The 19,456-nt window shown below is 42.7% G+C and overlaps 1 protein-coding gene across 7 annotated transcripts in view; it reads left to right on the forward strand.

Moving 5' to 3' along the window:
• Positions 1-19,456, forward strand: part of SH3KBP1 (SH3 domain containing kinase binding protein 1) — a 334,928-nt gene that overhangs the window by 236,003 nt on the left and 79,469 nt on the right. For all 7 annotated transcript variants that reach the window (XM_043896945.1, XM_043896942.1, XM_043896946.1 and 4 more), the window contains one exon: positions 13,259-13,353. In XM_043896945.1, coding sequence (XP_043752880.1) covers positions 13,259-13,353 — 95 coding nt within the window. The remainder of the gene's footprint in view (positions 1-13,258; positions 13,354-19,456) is intronic.

Here is a 19,456-nt window from a genome sequence, read left to right on the forward strand (position 1 = left end):
ATAAAATACAGGGACACCCAGTTATATTTGAATTTCAGATAAACAGTGAACAATTTTTTGTCTTTAGTATGTCCCATGCAATATTGGTTATTTATATGAAATTCAAATGTAACTGGGCATCCTGTGTTTGTATTTGCTAAGTCTGGCAGCCCTCCAATTCCTTTAGTCATTCTTCTAATAACTGGAACGTTCTGAACGTGCTCTATCAGAAATAAATACTGCAGTTCCTTCTAGGGATTTCACTTTTTTTTTTCCAGCTTCAGATTTCCTTATGAGGATAATGTGGACAGACTACTAATCTAGTTTGGAAATCCAAAGATTGAGAGAAGCTCTGTCATACATATGTGATTATGATTAATATAAGAGCAAGCACAAATGTATTCTTTTAGTTCCTGAAAATATACCAGAAACTCCTTTTTCAGTGCAAAACAGGTAGTTTTGAGAGCAAGTAAATGTTACTGCCTTAGACATAGAAAACGAACTTATGGGACTGCCAAGCCCCAAATGGTGTTTTAGATAAATACATTCATGGGTGTTATAGATGCAGCTGTCTTAATGGTTAAGGTTCAGATGAGGTCGACATGCCTTCAAGGTGTTAATGATACAATCAGACTCTGTTTAAAGAGGCAGGACGCTCACTAGACTAATGCTGTAGTCCAGCAGCTCCCCAACTTGAGTGTGCCCCAGAATCACCCAGAATTTCTGGGTGATTCAGAATCACCTCCAGAATTTCTGAGGCAGCAGGTCTGGTGTGGGAACTGAAATTGTGCTTTTCCAATAAATTCCCAGGTGCTGGAATGCTAATGCTAAACCTCCATTTAAACACTAAAACCTTCAAGATTCTTGAAGAGTATCCTGAAACTTTTTCCTTACATGAATTCAAAGTTAAACCATTTCCATAATTTTTTCTCCTGTTGGACGGTAGCCCATCCTTCCTCCCATTCAACTGCTCATTCTCTTTTCTGGCCATTAACAAGTTTATCAGTGATCCAGGTTATTAGGCAAGTTTGCTGGAATGGCTGGAGTGGAGGATGGGCAGGAAGAGGGGAAGACACATCAAACCTCAAAGGTAATTGAAATGGGGTCCCTGGGACAGGCTGTCCTCGTGACAGGTGACAACCAGTGGCCTTCACCAACCTCAGTCATGTTTGCAGAAATAAGAATCTGAGAAACAGAGAATTTTTTTTAATGGAAAAGAGTTTCAATAGAAGTGAAAGAAAAATGCCCTATAGATTGTTCCTCTCTCTGCAGATTAAATAGATGCTAGGGTGACTTGTGAGTTGGTTTGGAGGAGGCAGAGTTGGGGGAATCTGAGCGTAACTTGTAAGATTTTGACACAAAATAGGACAGTCTGCAGGACATGCTTAAGTGACTCATCCTCAGGCCTCAAGAACTCACATTAGAATGAGAGCATATCCTTGATAGATCTTTTTGTCTTCTGTAATGTCTGCAGGCAGGAGACTCAAGTCTTTTTTGGCAGTGTTAGGTGGTGGGTGTGGAAGGAGTTTTAGAGAAGTACCCACCAATAGAAATACTATGTGAGCCACATACAAGATTAGACATTCTCTGGTAGCCACATTAAAAAAAAAAAAAAGAAACAGGTTATAAAAAGAATTAGGTGAACTCAATTTAAATATATTTTATTTAGCTCAATATATCCCAAGTATTATCCTTTCAATGTGTGTAACCCATAAACAATTATTAAATGAGGTATTTTAATTCTCTTTTTATCTGAATCTTCAGAATCCAGCGTGTATTTTCAATATATGCCACATCTCATCTTGGCTTAGCCACGTGTTGATTATTAAAAGCCACACATGCCCAGGGGCCACCATATCAGACAGCATAGTTTGAAAGTGATTCTGGGATCTAAGATGGGCTTCCTGGGCCTGGATTTTGACACAGTTCGGAATGCTCAGCTCCCTTGAGCATGTGGGAGAATCCTGACTCTAGCCAACTCTTTCAGTCCTACAAGTATCTATTAACGATGTCTATCACTAGATACATCACAGAGTGGGGCTGAGTTGTTAATAACGAGTGGTTTTACAGGCTGGCAGGGGGTGTTCTGCTGAGAGTCAGGAAGCACAGGTTCCAGGACTAGCTCTCTTCTTAGCTAGCTGTGTGATCTTGGGCAAATAATTTTGTTTCTCTGGCCTTGCTCTTCATTGTCTGCATTGTCTCTGAAGTCAGAGGGTTGTACTCAAGAGAAGCCTTCAGGTCTCTCCGAGCATCTTCACTATCTTATTCAGTCCCAAAAGCTTTATAATTCAGAGTGAAAGCTTTCTGCATTCCAAGAATTGAACAGCCCTTGGGAGAGACAAAAGAAAGATGTGAACAATTGAGTCGGAATATGAAAGGATGTCATTTGGCACAGATGCCATAGAGATAAGTCTGTGTCTAAGTGATTGGGAAGAATGATCACTGTGAGTGAAGCCTGGAGAGGTTTTTATTGACAGTCATGTTTTCCTGGAGCCAGAGCAAGGATTGCTGCAGTTTACTCTCACCCTTCACACACTTTCTGACTTCCATTGTAAAGAGCAAATTCTGGGGTAATGGTTCTCCCGTGATTTCCACGAGGGCCCCTAGTCCCCCAGGTAGCCCCGTCCGTTTGGAACCTTTTGCTGCTTCTGGATTTGGATGTAGCACCCAGGTTCAGGCGGAAGGACACAGAGCACTGCCCCATTTTTAGAAATGACCCTGCACTTGGGGAAGAACACAGCCTCCTTCCTTCTGGTTGGAAGTCACACCCATAACAACTTGCCCAGCAGTACAGAGGAGAGATGTGCCTTCCCACACAGCTGTCTCCTTAGCGTGTTCAGATACTGGGTTGGCCAAAAAGTTTGTTCAGGAGACTTCCCCGGTGGTCCAGTGGCGAAGACTCCGAGCTCCCAGTGCAGGGGCCTGGGGTTCGGTCCCTGGTTAGGGAACTAGGTCCCGCGAGCCACAACTAAGAGTTCATGTGCCACAACCTAAGACTGGGTGCAGCCAAATAAATAAATAATTTTGAAAAGGTTTCTTTGGGTTTTTTGGTAACATCTTACGGAAGAACCCAAGCGGCCTTTTTTGCCAGCCCAATACAAGCTCATGTCACTAGTAAGCATTATGATGATTCAAAAAATATTCAGTGTAGATTGGTATCTTCTGAGAGAAAGTGAAACTCAGCTGATCAGGATTTATTTAAACAACTAACATCATCTCCCCTCCCCCAATAAAGCTTTTATGATATTGAAATTCATCAGAAACGCATGCTGTGGAACAGATTGCCATAATTTTCATAACAAGAGAAAAGCTGTCTAAATATTCATAAATGTAGTGCCCTGAGGTGCCTCCAGCTCACCACATCTGGAGCTCCCCTTTTTCTGACTACAATTGATGCAGATTTGTGGCCTCTGTGGGATAGAAAAATAGCCTGAAGAAAGAGTTCTTTAGCATCTTCCTGAACAAACAGTTCAGTCTTAGAGATTCAGAGGACCAGTTGAGCAGGTAGGTTAGAGAAAAAAATAGTCCTTGACAGAATGTGTACAAAGGCAGGTCAGGCTTCTAAATAAATGATGCCTGGGGAGCAAAGGCTAAACTTTTCCTGCTTAACCTCCCCTCACATTATCACTGGACGCTTGCACCACCTTTCTGATCACTGTGTCCCTTGACTTGCTTCTTAGGCATTGTCCCCTGTGACGGTGACACGTAGTGCCTTGTGGCTACCATTGATCGCTCATGGTGGGGGTGGTGTCTTCTGCCCACCACCCCCACCATCCAGTCCAGGAAAGTGCTATGAACTCAGTGGACACTGGCAACAGTGGTGGTGGAGCAGATGGAGAATTAGAAATGATTTCAATACCAGGCTCTGTACCTAACAGAGTCTTGTCAAAGCAGTGTAGTAGCCACAAGTCTCCTTCCCTAGGTTCATAGTCACTGGGAGGGAAAGAACACATTTGTTGACCCTCGAGCTTATTTCAGATTCCTAGGGAGTCAACAGTGGTTGCTCTGTGGGACTTGACAGATCCTTGTTCTTTCTAGCCTCTGCCAATGCCCAGCCAGCCCAAGAGCTCCTGGTTTAGGTTAGTTTGACAAGGTCACGTTTCTGGGCTCATTGCAACACAGGGACTGCCCAGGAACCCCTGTGGAGCATTGCACCAAACAAAAACGAGCAGTTACAGATTTGGAGGAGAGGCAGAAGTGAGTGAAATTTAGATGAAGCAGCAGGGTTTTGATATGTTTCAAACAAAACAGGGCTGTGTGAGTGGGGCCTCATCACGGCTGGTCTGTGAGCTGAACCCAGGTCCTGTGTCTTTGGGAACCACTGATCCATGAGCAGGGCTGTGTCCAGTACCCCTTACAGGAGGCCCTCCTCTGGTGTGGGGATTCCAGGCTTCTTTTCTGTGTCACAGTGACTTGTTTCCTTCAACCAAGGGTGGAACACGTCATTATTACTAATACGATACATAAAAGCAAAGTTTCTGATCGCCTGTGGTCTTAGAGGACAGACTTTCTCAGGGAGTAAGAAAGCAGTAGTCACTCTCTCAGAGAAGGGGCTTCTTGGACCCTTTGCAGCTGTAGCGTGTGTGCTTGGGAGGAATACTATTTCCAGTTCATGTTGCAGCTGGCTGTATCTGCATTTGTATCCGCATTTGCAGATTTTTACTTTCTCAGTCTGAGCTAATTTCACTTTATCGCTACATGTTTGATTAGGAGAAAAAAGGGTCACCTCCCCTTACGTTGGGATTTTTCCCAGCCTTCTTGTTGTTGTTAATTCACTAAACTGTTTCCAGCTCTTTGTGATCCCACGGACTGCAGCACGCCAGGCTCCCCTGCCCTTCACTAGCTCCTGGAGTTTGCTCAGATTCACGTCCATTGAGTCAGTGATGCTATCTAACCATCTCACCCTCTGCCACCCTCTTCTCCTTTTGCCTTCACCCAGCCTTACCTGTGAACTGTTTTCATCTCTTTTGCCAGGATAGGTGTTTTTGCTCATTTATCTTCTCCAAAACTTGCTCACCCTTGGGCCTGGAAATTTGGGCACATTTGATATGAAATGTGTGTCCTACCCAGCCCTTTAGCTTCTTCCACACCTGATGTGTCCTAAACCCCTCAGGTTCAGTGTCTCAGGGGTCATTGCTCACCCTAGGAAAGCACCTTTTATCAAATGCTCCCAACACAGATTCAGAGTGGGGGATCTTTCTGCAAGGGTAACCAGCCTACCCACGCTGCAGATGACCTGGATTTCAAATGCAATCCTCTTAGAAGACAAAGTGAACTCTCACTCTGCTGTCCTGGTGGATTTCCTTCCTCCCAAAGACTCAGAGTTTCTCCTCACCTGAGCAGAAGAAGGTGTCATTGAGAGGAGCCATTGTCTGCTCCATATTAGAGAACAGAAAGGCTTCCTCTGCCTGTCACATTTTGATTTTTGTTTTTTTTCTTTTTAGTAAGAAATTAAAAAGTGGCATAGTTCATATTTGCAAAATAATTTGAAAGTCATATTCCCATCAACATGCAAGACCAGAGGGGTCACCTTTTTCGTAACAGATAGCATTGGGCCAGAGTTCACAATGTAGTGGCGAAGACGTTGTGTTTCATTTCCCTGAATTTAGATATAGACCAGGTTTTCTCCACCTGCGCCCTGTGAACATTTAGACCACATCAGACTTTGCTGAGGGCTGTCCTGTGTCCATTGTACGGTATTTAGCAGCTTCCCAGCCCCCATGGAGTAGATGTCAGTTACCATCTCTTCCCCCCACATTGTGACAACCATAAACATCTAGGGGCTTTGTTGGTGTCTCATGGGAAGCCATGTCAACCCAGTTGTGAACCGCTGGTGTGGACTGTCTTATGCCTCAGGAGGGCACCACTGTATCTTCTGGCGCCAGACACATGCTGGACACTCAGTATTTTTTGAATAAATGTATTTATCCCACCCTTCCCATGAGCGTCAAAGAGAATAAGTGAAATAAGACTAGTTATCGGCTTCTTGTCATCAAGAATGGTTGGGAAACACCCCACCCCACTCCAGTCAAAGGTCTGGGACATTGTCCAGGCAGGGCCAGTGCTATTTTCCTCTTCCAGGAAGGGACCCCAAGTTTCTGCTTTGGGAAGTGATTTCCCCATTTCCGAGTCTCTAAGGCTTTAATCCAAACACATCACTCTGACTCTCCTCCCTGTTGCCTTGTCCAGAGCTCTGCATATGCATGCTTTATTTCCTCTCTTTAATGATAAACTCCTTGAAAATCAGATAACTAGTCTTATTTCAGTTTTCCCCAGGACACAATAGAAGTCAAACCCTTATTGCAATTCCAAAGTACAAAACACTCCCGAAAACTAGAAGGCTTTATCACTCCTTGGGTGATAAAACTTGTTCTGGGCTAATATGAATGTGGGTATGTGCTTCAGTAGTGTCCAACTCTGTGACTCCCTGGATTATATAGCCTGCCAGGCTCCTCTGTCCATGGGGATTCTCCAGGCAAGAATACTGGAGTGGGTTGCCATGCCCTCCTCCAGGGGACCTTCCCAACCCAGGGATCGAACCCCTGTCTCCTAAGTCTCCTGCATTGGCAGGCCAGTTCTTTACCACTAGCACCACCTGGTCTTCATTTATTCCATTTGGGGTGACGAATCATCCATTTGCTGCAAATTTTTAATGTATTTGATGCTTGGGTATAGCCCCAGATGCCAGCTGGGGATGTTACATATTATATGGTATGTGCAATGTATTTCCTTTCTAAAATCTGAAAAATTCTGTCGCCAGGGCTTCTGAATAAGGGATTATGAACCAGTAGTGTCTCAGATAATATTTGTTAGTTTAATGAAAGAATTTTCAGATTTTGATGTTTGCAAAAGTAGACACCACTGAACTTGATATTTTTGTTCTGGTGTCTTCAGAAGAAAAGAAATCTCCAGTTCTAGGCATGACCTGATACTTTCCATCTCTGCTGAAAGTTCTGGAAGGCTTCCGACCAGACTTTGTGACACATGGAGTTTTGATCTTCATGTCCTAAGTTGAGCTCAAAGAATTGTCCTAAATTTAATGTAACTTTCTTGGTGTGTGTATATGTTTTCTTTGTTGATATGTTTATTCTCTTTCTCCTGCTTTTTTTTTTTTAAGGTGAGGGTATTTTCTTAAGTTTGTTTGCTTTTTGTACAAATAGATTATAAAGGCAGTTGAAGGGTGTCATCGGGTGTGGTCATGTGAATTAAATTCCTTGAACAATCTGTTTTTAATCTCATGTAAATTTTTAGAAATTTAGAGATTGACATAATGGGGGTGTGAATTATGACTGGACTTCTTGAAATTGCAATGCCAGTCACTTATAAGGGGCTCTTGATTGGGAACTGGGCAATTCTGATACTGTATACCAGATATTGTATAACACATTTTCTCTGCACCTTTGAATGTATCTGTGTTTGCTTGTTTTTTTTTTTTTTCTTTTTCTGGAAAGAGTCATTGCTTTTTATCAGATTCTTAAAGGACTCTGAGACAAAAATGGCTAAAAAACTGACTTAAGGTTTCAGTCTTATGCTAATTTATTAATATTTTTAAATCTTTCTAAAGAAAAAATAGAGACACAATCATCTTAATCACTGGATAAATCGTGTCTTTATTTCTTGATGTGCGTGTGTGTATTCATTCCTATTTGATCTTGGACTAATTAAATCCATCTAATTGATGAATAGATGTAAAATGCCTGCCTCCAAAAATTAATTTCAGTCCTTTACTCTCCATCTCTGTCTGCTACTCATTTAAAATTTATAATCTTCCCACATTCAAAAGGGATTTGGAATTATACCCTTCTTTCAAGACCTATCAAATGCCTGCTCTTTTGTGAACTCTCTCCTGAATATTATCTTGCCTTTCTCTGAAACACCATGACAATATTCTGTCATAGTGAGTTGATGCTTATTTGTGTGTTAGGTTGGACTTCTGTGTGAGGGTGGTTGGACTGACCTGTATATCACAGGCCCAAGAACTGACAGTAGCTTTTTCATGTTGTTGTTTAGTCGCTAAGTGGTGTCGAACTCTTTTGTGACCCCATGGACTGTAGCCTGCCAGGCTCCTCTGTCCATGGGATTCTCCAGGCAAGAATATCGGAGTGGATTGCCATTTTCTTCTCCAGGGGATCTTCCCGACCCCAGGATCAGATCAAACCTGCATCTCTTGTGTCTCCTGCATTGTCAGGTAGATTCTTTATCACTGAGCTACCAGGGAAGCCCATCTTTTACATGGTGGTGACTCAGTAAATATTTGAATTAAAGTAGGAAACATTTTTATTCCACAGACTGATCATAGTCTCAGTTAATATATTATTTTGCATTTGAATTTACTTTTGAATATCTTAAAACCATTGATATAGCCAAACCAACCTAATGTTCTTATTTCCCAATACTGCTGAGTTAGGGCCCAAATGCCTCAGAAGTTAAAAAAAATTCTTATTTTAAAATATATCATAATAATTTAAAATGTGAGGTAAATAGTTGTCATGTTTGGTCAGGAGTGTTGTGAATTACGGTGCTCATGACCAGAGCCCTGAACAGTCAGAGCTGGCTGGGACTTATCTGTAGCCCAGTGTGTTCCTTGATACCCCCATTATTTCAATGAGATATTTCTGAGGATCTGGGGAGAAGATGGACCAGCCTCACTCTCTAATTTAACCAGACAGCCCTGTTTTTATTTGTTTTATTTGTTTTATATTAGAGTTCTAGAATAAGTTTAAATTAGCTCTAAGAGTCCTGATAAAGTTAGCCAAACCCTCCTCTTGGTGCTCCTGAGCCAGCCTCTCTTTCATACCTGAGGACGTGAGGTCCAGAACAACAGCGTGATTGCCTCAAGTTGTGTGTTTGGGAAGGACTGGTTTGGGCCAAACCCAGTCTTGACCATCCCGACTTCTAGCCCAGAATCCTCTCTTCCTGCTTTGCTATCCCATAGTCCTCTACTTTGTAGGTATTGCTAGAGAATCATCAAGAAACACGGGGTGGGAGCTATGTCAGGTTCTGGAGATACAAAGATGGATGAGGTATTGTGTGGGAACCTGCTTTACAGAGAGAGGTAGTTGACGGTAGCCACTGGCACTATTTCCTCCTCCTTTTATCTAAAATTGGTGCTTTCCAGATCATTTTGTATCTAAGGCTTCACCATATAGCTACATGGTGAAAGTGTTCTAAAACTGCATTGCAGAGATGGCCACCCAGCTCTATAAATTTATTAAAACTCTTCAAACTGTACAACTTACATGTGTGAATTTTATGGCATTTAAATCATATATCATTAAAGCTGTTTTTTAAAAAATGACAGAGGAACACCTACCCTCCTTTAGCTCATAAGGAAACTGACCATAAAATGAAATGACCTCATGAAACATTTTAAAGGCATATTAGTACTTTCTTATAAAAATGTTTTCTCACTTCTGTTGGTTATAAGTCAATTTCATAGTCATTTACTGACCTATTATGTGGCCAGGTCTTAAGGTAGCAAGGGAAGAGTTTATGGGGGAGGGTGGGAGAAGGAATGAGAAAGATACATAGGAAGAAGGTTTGGGTGGCAGAGGCAGATTATAGTGAAGTGTTTCAGAAGACCTTACTGAAAGTGTCCTCTTTCTTCTGAGTTCCTTCATGTCAGGGAGCCTTCTGCTTTGAGTGATAAATACCTGCCTCACCACAGAGTGATGATAAGCAGTGAAGTTTTATTAAGTCAGATAACAAGAAATCCAAGGACAGGTCCCCTGAAGTTGAATAATTTGACAGACATCTCAACAGTGTCAGGGCTCAAGGTCACTTCCTCTTTGATTTTCTTGGCTTTCCTTTCATGATTGAAATGTGACTGTGGCAGGACAAAACTGTGTACTGTCTTCCAACAAGGGTGAAACAGTGTTAAATGCAAAAAGGCTGGGGTAACTATTTTTCTCATGTATCTTTTTTTTTTAAAATCTGGGAACAAAATCTAACAGCCTCTCCCCACCCCAGGACATTTCTTCTCACATCTCATTGGCTAGAAGTGGATCACATGCATGCTCCTCAACCAACCACCCACAAAGGGGAGTGAAATAAATATTATTTGCCTAAAGAGACCTAAATTGACATTTCCCCAAAGAAGATACACAGATGACCAACAGACATATGAAAAGATGCTCAATATGACTAATTATTAGAGAAATGCAAATCAAAACTATAATGTGGCATCACCTCACACCAGTCAGAACGGCCATCATTAAAAAGTCTAACAAACAGTGCTGGAGAGGATGTGGAGAAAAGGGGACCCATCTACACTGTTGGTGGGAATGCAAATTGGTACAGCCACTATGGAAGACAGTATGGAAGTTCCTTAAAAAACTAGCAGTAGAGCTACCATATGATCCAGTAATGTCACTCCTGGGCATATATCCAGAGAAAATCATAATTCAGAAAGATACATGTACCCCAGTGTTCATTGCAGCACTATTTACAGTAGCCAGGGCATGGAAGCAACCTACAAGTCCATCAACAGAGGGATGGATAAAGAAGATGTGGTACATATATACAATGGAATATTACTCAGCCATAGAATGAATGAAATAATGCCATTTGCAGCAACATAGATGGACCTAGAGATGATTATATTAAGTAAATGAGATAAAAACAAATATCATGTGATATCACTTATATTTGGGATCTAAAAAAATGATACAAATGGACTTATTGACAAAACAGAAGTGGACTCACAGACAGAGAAACTTACAAATACTAAGTGGGATAGTGGGAAGTGGAGGAAGATAAATTAGGAGTTTGGTATTAACATATACACTACTATATATAAAATAAACAACAAAGACCTGTTATAGCACAGGAAACATATTCAGTGTCTTGTAATAAATTGTGTGGGAAAAGAATCTGAAAAAGAATACCGTATGTGTGTGTGCATAACTGAATCACTTTGCTGTCCACCTGAAACAAACATGGCATTATAAATTAACTATATTTCAATGTAAAAATGGTTATAAAAGTATTATTTGCATAGACATACTTTACTCATCCCCAGGGCTATGGGAGGGTTCCCTATTCCTGAAAATAATGCCTGAGCAAATTAGGATTCTATGAACTGGGAAGGAGATGGGGGATAATGACCAGGAAGTTAACCAACAATATCTACCACACTTAATTGACTATTTTTGATGGGTGGAAAAGAATAGAAACATGACTTTTTCCTTTTCTTTGTTGGCCACAGATGTCTTATCTTCTGTGTAAAACGTTTCCATGATTTTGATCCAACATATTATTCTTAAAGCAAAGACTCTGCAGGGCAGTTCTCCAATAATACTGCATTTATTTCAGTGTTGTTGCAAGTTTTGAGGTGGGGTAGTCATATTTCACTAATACAGTCAATAGGAAAATTAGTAAGGGGCTGTTATTATCCAATTTAAAGATGCTTAACTTTCCCCCTCTCTTTAGAACATTTGGGCCCATTCAGAATTTGGGAGGTTTGCTATAGCTAATTTAAGAGAGATGGAACCATGTGGGTTTAGGAATATTTGGGTGGATTGATAGTGATGGGATTTAGAACTAGTGCCTCTTAGGATGAGTTAAGGAGCAAAAGCCATCAACTTCCCAGAGTACCTAAGACAGAAAGGTTCCCACACTAGGCTAGGGGATATAACTGATAGCTTCAAGTCATTGAATGGGAAGCAAAAGCATCTGTCAACAAAGTTAGTCCCTCTCTTTCCCTCTCTTCCTTCCTTCCTCGTCCCCTCCCTACTCTCTGTCATATCCCAACCCTAGACCAGAGAGTGTCTGTATTATAGATGCTTTATTGCCTTAGTTTTATATATCACTCTTTTTTTCTTTTTTAATTTGTATTAGTTGGAGGCTAATTACTTTACAATATTGTAGTGGTTTTTGCCATACATTGACATGAAACAGCCATGGATCTACATGTGTTCCCCATCCCGATCCCCCTCCTGCCTCCCTCTCCATCCCGTCCCTCTGGGTCTTCCCAGTGCACCAGCCCTGAGCACTTGTCTCATGCATCCAACCTGGGCTGGTGATCTGTTTCGCCCTTGATAGTATACTTGTTTCAATGCTGTTCTTTCAGATCATCCCACCCTCGCCTTCTCCCACAGAGTCTAAAAGTCTGTTCTGTACATCTGTGTCTCTTTTTCTGCTTATATCACTCTCTTTGATTGATATGATATTAACCATAATAAAAAAAATCCCCACATTTTAGTGATGTAAATTGTACCAGGGATAATATGATTGATACTTACTTATATACCTCTAGGCTGTAATCTGTCTGTAGAAACTGGCCTAATCCTTGGGAAATATCTAAGGCCATTCAAAGCCATTGGGGTTGTTGACTTTGATGCAGAATAATAAATACCCAGTAGGTGCTAATTCTCTCAAATTTTTCTTTCTACCTTCTGTCCTCAGTCTTTAAACCTCTTTTCAAAGTCTTAATTTCCCTAGTACCTTACAAGTATTTTCACTGTCTTCTAAACAGGTGCTTTTGTGGAAATAGTGAAGGTTTTAGTATCAGGTAGACTTTCCAAAGCATATAATTCGGGGCATATTTGAATGGATTTTGACTGGCCTTAGTGTTTTCTGTCTGGGGTAAAAGCTATTTCCTTACTGTCGAACAACCCCCTTTCTGAGTAGGCAGGTTCCCATAGAGGGACCTTGAAACATATTTGAAAAGTTCGCCCCCACCCCACATGTGTGTGTAAAGAACATTTGGTCAGTATTTGTTGGCCATTTGTGACTGAAACATGATCACATACAGCTACATCGACCTCTGTCTCTTTAACAGACCATGCTGGACTCTTTTCCATTGTTTTGAGTACCATTTTATAACATATGCATATGCTTGATTTCTGATTTAGTGATGTGCAGAAGACAGGGCAAAATTTAAGCTTTTAAGCTCTTTGTAGATTGTGTCTATGTATGCATCCACCTGAAGAAGATATAAAATGGTGTGTAAAATAAAGAGTCTATAAAAGAACACCCCTGTTTTCTGAGACCAAGGAAACCATTTTGCTTTTCTGTCTGAGAGAAGCAAAGCAGTCAGTGGCTTTCATGACATCACCTAATTTGAGAGGGGAAAGAGTAAGAATAAAAAAATGCATGAACCAAAAATGAGCCATCTTGGGTGGTTTTCCAAGGGTGAACCTTGTTTCTTTATGCAGCAGTTATGTCCTGTCTGTTAAGTGTGCCTTTCTCTGCAGTTGATGTGATAGAGAACATCTCCTCCTGGGACAGCTCATTAGATACAGCATTTTAAAGGTTGTGTTTTCTTTTCTCCTTACAGCCAAGGATTACTGCAAAGTTATCTTTCCATATGAGGCACAGAATGATGATGAATTGACAATCAAAGAAGGAGATATAGTCACTCTCATCAATAAGGTAAACAAAGGTTCCCTCCTATCTTCTAAACTCTGAACTACTTTGAAGTGTTGAGTGGATAGTACGAGCTTTTATTTTAACCTTTGAAATGATTTTCATGATCCTGAAATCCCAAGGAAGAATCTTGCGTCTTTCCTCTCAGTCAGGCTAGGCCAAATGTATCCAAGTGAATGAATGAACTTGAAGCTCAACTAGATTCCATTTGCCTTGGAGCCAGCTGCAGATTTGCATGGCCCCATCCCAGAAAGGCTAACTTGGGAGACGGAAAGTGGCCTGCTTGACTGGTGAGCCCACCTTCCACAGCAGCCCTGGCTGCAAAGCTCTGTGTCGTGAGGGACCCAAGGAGGGGTTCTAGAAAGGCAAGGTTGTGCCTCACAGGCAGATAAGGCTTAAAGAATGTTTACTGTTCAGATCAAAGACAGGTGGCATGCCTGAGAGAATCTTGCCCATCTTGCTCAGGCTGAGAAGATGGGACGATTTTATGATCACTGCATCTGTGTGAAGTGACACAGCTTAACAGGGCCTGCACCATGGACTTTATGCTTTCATGCAATGGTACTCATCAAGAAGGTGGTTGAAAGATCTATTATTTAAGTAATTCCCAGAATACGTGGCCTTTTGTCTGAAATATAGTGTTCTTATCATGGTTGACCATGAAAGAAAAGCTGAGCTGTCTTTAGGATGCTTAAGGGCGTGATTAGGGAATCATCACTGCTGCTTACATTTATGCAGGGCTAGAAAGCATGGACAGGGTGGAGGGGGCAGAGAAAGGGGAGACAGGGCAGGGGGTTCAGGTGGGAAGCAGGTCCTGGGTCCCGCTGCCTCTGGCCATCACTGAGAGGGGAGGGACATGGTGTTACCTGCCCCTCATCCCCGCCTCCAAATGTGTCTATAGATGATTGGTAGGATTTACCTTTATAACCTTCTAATCAAGGACAGTGACCTTTAAGGAATGGCTGTAGAGGCTGTGTGTTTGAAGAGCCCAAGCCCCAGATGCTGGGGTAAAGTGGTGTGCTGGGCAATGCTCAGGTGCCTTTCTGGACCAGCAGAGTGTTCCCTGCTTGCTGAGGGCCCCAGAACATCCATCTTCTCACCTCTAAAATCTTCTCCTGTGAACTTAATTTGATTCACCTCTATAGGTGCTGACCATGGCCAGAGGAACCCCGAGGAGGGGAAACACTGCCCTTCTTGTTCCTTTCAGCTGAGGAGGCAGAGAGGTTCTCTTTGCCGCCCTTGCTCTCATCCTGTGGGCCTCCTCCAGGCTGCGTTCCTGGGCACAGGGCATTGCCTATTTTAAATTAGACCCTGAACCAAAGACTTGAAGCAGCTGTGAAGCAGGAGATAGATACTCCGATAATTGGCCCAGAGACTAGGTTTTATTACCACAGGGGAAGGGGTGGAGCTGTCCCCCCGCACCCCCGGATGATAAAACGACCAGAGTTTTAAACAAGTGCCATTCTTTGCAATGTGTGTGTGGGGGGTCACTTCCCTGTTTTTGTTTGGAGGGGGACACCCTCTTTTCAGTTGAAAACCAGATGTACAATAATGTTTACTAAGGTTTGGGGAAAAGAAAAGACTGCCGCAGATGGTCTCTTGTCTGAACTCATCTATTTCTACCTCAACATCTTCCTATATTCCATCCTTGTCATTTGATTCAATACGATGAGAACTCATTCATCCTGGTGATTTCATTCCTTCCTCCCAGTCTGAAATCCTGCCAGATAAAAGAAAGTGGAGTTTTCTAAAGAGCTTCTTTAGTCAGACTGGGACTCTCTCCTGGTCCCATCCACCCAGGAGGGAGCAGGGAGCCAGGTGGAGGTGGAAGGCTGCTCTCACAGTGTCCTGAGGGTTGCAACTGCTTTCCCCAGTTCCCTAGCTGAATGTTAAGAAGCAGTTTGGACCTGTGAAGCAGCTTACAGATAATTATGACTCCACTTGCAAAACGAGCACTTGGCACCCTCCCTGTCCACTTGATCCCTAGACCTGGCTTCCACATGGAGGGGTGGCGCTCCTCTCTAGTTGCGGTGCACGGGTTTTCATAGTGGGGGCCGCTCTTGTTGTGGAGCTCGGCTCTAGGACTTGTGGGCTTCAGTAGTTGTGGATCGTGGGCTCAATAGTTGCTGCTCCCCAGGCTCCAGAGCACAGGCTCAGTTGTCATGTTGCCAGGCTTCGCTGTTGCAACAGCCCACACTCTGTGGAGTGTTTCTCCCAAGGCCACACTTGCCCTTTGAGATGGCCCACACCCTGTCTATGGAGTGTGTTTCTCTCTAAATAAATCCACCTCTTACCTAAAAAAAAAAATCTTCCTGCAATGCAGGAGACACAGGTTCAATCCCTGGGTCGGGAATATCCTCTGGAGAAGGGAATGGTAACCTACTCCAGTATTCTTGCCTGGGAAATCCCATGGACAGAGGAGCTGGTGGGCTATAGTTCTTGGGGTTGCAAAGAGTCAGACATGACTGAAGTGACTGAGCATGCTCGCTGCAACTAGAGAAAGCCTGAGTAGCAACAAAGACCCAGCACAGCCAAAACTAACTAAATAGAATTATATTTAAAAAAAAAAAGAATTTTGCAACGGGTGAGATTTCAACAAGAATCGGAAAGAAAATATGCCAAAAGTACTATGCCTGCTGAAGATGGGAAGGATGGAGTCTGAGTCTGTCAAGCCTGCTTTATAAAAAAATCTTCCTCTTGCTCCAAGTTGAGGGATCACCCACAAGTTCATTTAGATGACTGTTTGCTTTTCATATTGCAGAGTGAATAGTTTCACCATGATTTGTTTAATCTTCATTTTGATATGGTTCTTTATTACATTGTGAGTTGAGTTGAAAGTTCAGAATTGCTGTTCTCTAAGTGTTGATGGCTTTTGCTGTAGAGTTTCTCATTTTACCCCAAAAGCCAGCTGTGGTCTCATTTTATTGTCAGTTAAACTGATTTCTCTTTGCCTTGCTTTTCTGAGCTGTGGCAGGAGTCACAGGGCAAACATCACCCTCATTTTCAGTCCTAGGTTGTCAGTTCATAGAGCTTGCTAGAAAATGAGTCAGACACCTTTTGTGGGTGCCTATAAGCTCTCCTCAGTTCCTGAAATAATGTGCACTGGCCCGAACTATTTGTGTGTATCCCTGGAAACCAGGATGAAATGTGGCAACTCCAGTGGTGTGTTTTTTTAGTTTATTTATAAAGAATTCTTGTGGATTTGGGAACATTTCCATGGGTGCAGAACACACCTGTGTTTAGCTTTTATTTCCAGTCACTCAAAAATAGCTGCTTCGTCTGCGTTCCTGCCGCCCCCATCCCTGCCTTCCTGGCTTGTGCTCAGAGCATGATTGAAAGGGTTCAGAAGCCTCTGGGTCTGGTTTCCAACCCGAGAAGCTCCCTGGAGAAGGACTGAGAGCAGCTGGGGGGTCAGGTGGGCCTCCGCTGTGAAGGATGTGTGCGCCCTGGCTGCTGCTGCCTGGGGCAGAATGAACCCAGCTGTGGAGAGGGCCGACGTCCCTGCCCTTGGCCAACAGCCTCCTGGCCCCAGAACAGTGGTCCCCACTCACCAGGGAGGAAGGGCTTCCCACGTGACTCCTTTGTTAACCAAGAACTTCGGGTATATTTTATCAAAAGGCTCCCCTGAGTGGCTGTGTCTTCAACCCGTTAAAGGCAGACACCCCAGTTTCTTCATGTTTATGCAGCCTATTTGACAATATCAAGGTAAATATGAAGAAAGGTACTATTATTGACTAAAGTCACAGTGTAGTGTGGTTGGAGGGAAGGAGAGGCGGGCAACATTGATGTTCGGGGGAGAAAACTGATCTATGCGGCTCTCAAGAAAGAAGAAAGCCAGAAAAGTAGCTACAGGTAGGAGCGGTTTAAGGTCACCACTGTGAAAAAATCCCAGCTAGGGATGTCACCTGTTCTTAGGGGTTTCACCTGGTTTTAGGGATTTCGCCTGTTCTTGGGGATGTTGCAAACCAAGAACCCCAAATGCCTGAGGTCACAGCAGTCCTGGGAGTTAGATGGCACCCTGGGTGTTCTGTCCTGGTGACAAAGGAGGAACAGAGAGAGGCCCAGAGCCCGGAAGCAACTTTCCCAAGAGACTCCTAGTCACCAGCAGCCACGCCAGGGCAGAGGCGTCTCCTGACCTTGACTGTGGGGGCTGGCGGGATGGGACTGCTGTTTCCTGTGGGGCTGTGGGTGCTTGCCATAGGTGGGGCACGGTCACTCCCTGAGGTGACTCTTGTCTACTTATTGAGTCACGTGTTGTTGCTGGGTATATCTAGGGCAAGTGCCTGTGGGATTTTCTTTCTAAAATAATGACATCATCATCATTTTATCAGGAAAACAACATTACGACAGCATTCCCCCATCCGTTTTCTGACATTTTGGTATCCATGGCTGTGACCTCTTAGGGTCAGAATCATTCAGGACCTGCAGATTCCACTGCCACATCTACAGAAATGGAGTCATAGTGCAGAGAACACACTGAGCTCAGCACAGGGCTCACGTTGCTTCATTTTGTGCCTGAAGCTCTCTTCTCCTACTTCTTTCTTCCACTTCTTCCCATGCCCAGCCCATTCCACTTCTCTCTCTTCTTCTGGATCCTGGTTAGTTTTCTCCTTGCTGTCACCATGAAAAAAGAGAGAAAGAGGAAGAGAGCAGGGAGGGCAAGGGAAAAAGAGAGAAAGAAAAGAAAGTTACCCTGAGCTCCTTCCCAAGTCTTTCTGTTATGATCTGTCCTTTGTTTATTTTAATGTTTATTTTCCCTTCCTGCCTTCCTTCCATTAATTCATTAGCTGAAACATTTATTCATGAGAAAAATGCATCCAGACTCCCTTGCTCCTTCCCCATGGGAAAGTGACTTTGGAAATCTCAGGAAAGGTTTTCAGCTTAGAAAAAGAAAGCTGATCAGCTATATAGATTGCTGGCCTTGACCCTTTCTCTCTCAACTGCTGAAGCTTTTAGCAGAGCTAAAGTGTAGGATTAAATGTGGTTTCAGGGGTGAGGAGTAAATTAGCAGGTGTCACCCTGAAAATGATGACACGCTGACAGACCCATTAGAAGGACGTGTTTTATGAGTGAATGAAGAAGTTAAGCGTAGGTCTGGGATCATCTGGGTTTACACACATTTGAAAAATGTCAGTGTTCAGCGAATGAGTCATTTATGGCCTTGGATGTATTTCTCGCGGTATAGCCTGTCTTGTTAGACTGCATATGTCCTGACTGGGTACAGCAGTCACAATATATCTTTTCCTCAGACCACTGGAAAGCCCCAGGAATACAGTTTGCTACTGTTTTGTCTTGCTAATTAAAGTAACCTGGACTCCGAGACTGTTGGGAAGATTCCTGGCACCAGAAACACATTTGATCAAAACTCTTCTTCCTGAGTTTGTGTACCATCACAGAGACACAGTTTTGAATTAAATGAAGATGGTAAAAGTAGGACCTGCATTTGCCAGTAGACACTCAAAACAATGCCACCTGGAAATTTCGATGATTGCAGATTTCTCATTGACAGATGAGTTGGCAGTTGATGCCAACTCTCAGCTTTGCATGCTTCCTCAAATTATATAAAACTGAAAGGACCCTGTGCTTGTTCAACCTAATTATCATCTCTCTCCCAAGGGCTGTGCTTAAGGGACAGGACATCAGTCACCCTTGCCCCAGCATCTTGGAATACTTTTCTCCTCCCAACACACACATAAAAATCTGCAGGTGCCTTAAGGAATTAGAGAAACTCTTTCTGTTTTCTGTTTCCACCCTTTCTATTTGTATTACTGTTGTAGGATTAAATGAAATGTTGTGACTGAAAGTGCTTTAGAAATAAAAAGTTAAATTATAGTTATTGCTTTGATAAGTTACGATAGGAAGAAGAAAAGACAAATGCCCATTGACTGGGAGTTCTCTCTTGGTATATTGAACTCCCCTGCAATTAAGGGCTGTACTTTCCCTGAAATGCCCCTCTATTATTTAACTTTTCTTAGGATGAAACTGATTTATTATAGTTTTATAGCCTCTGTCTTAAAGTATCTCAAAGCTCTTTACATTCACATTTGCATTTTATCAAAATATACTTTTCTGAGATGGAAAGTAGCATGGGATGCACTTTTAAGTTGTT

Source organism: Cervus elaphus, chromosome X (assembly GCF_910594005.1).
Source record: "Cervus elaphus chromosome X, mCerEla1.1, whole genome shotgun sequence".
NCBI classification, from domain to species: domain Eukaryota; kingdom Metazoa; phylum Chordata; class Mammalia; order Artiodactyla; family Cervidae; genus Cervus; species Cervus elaphus.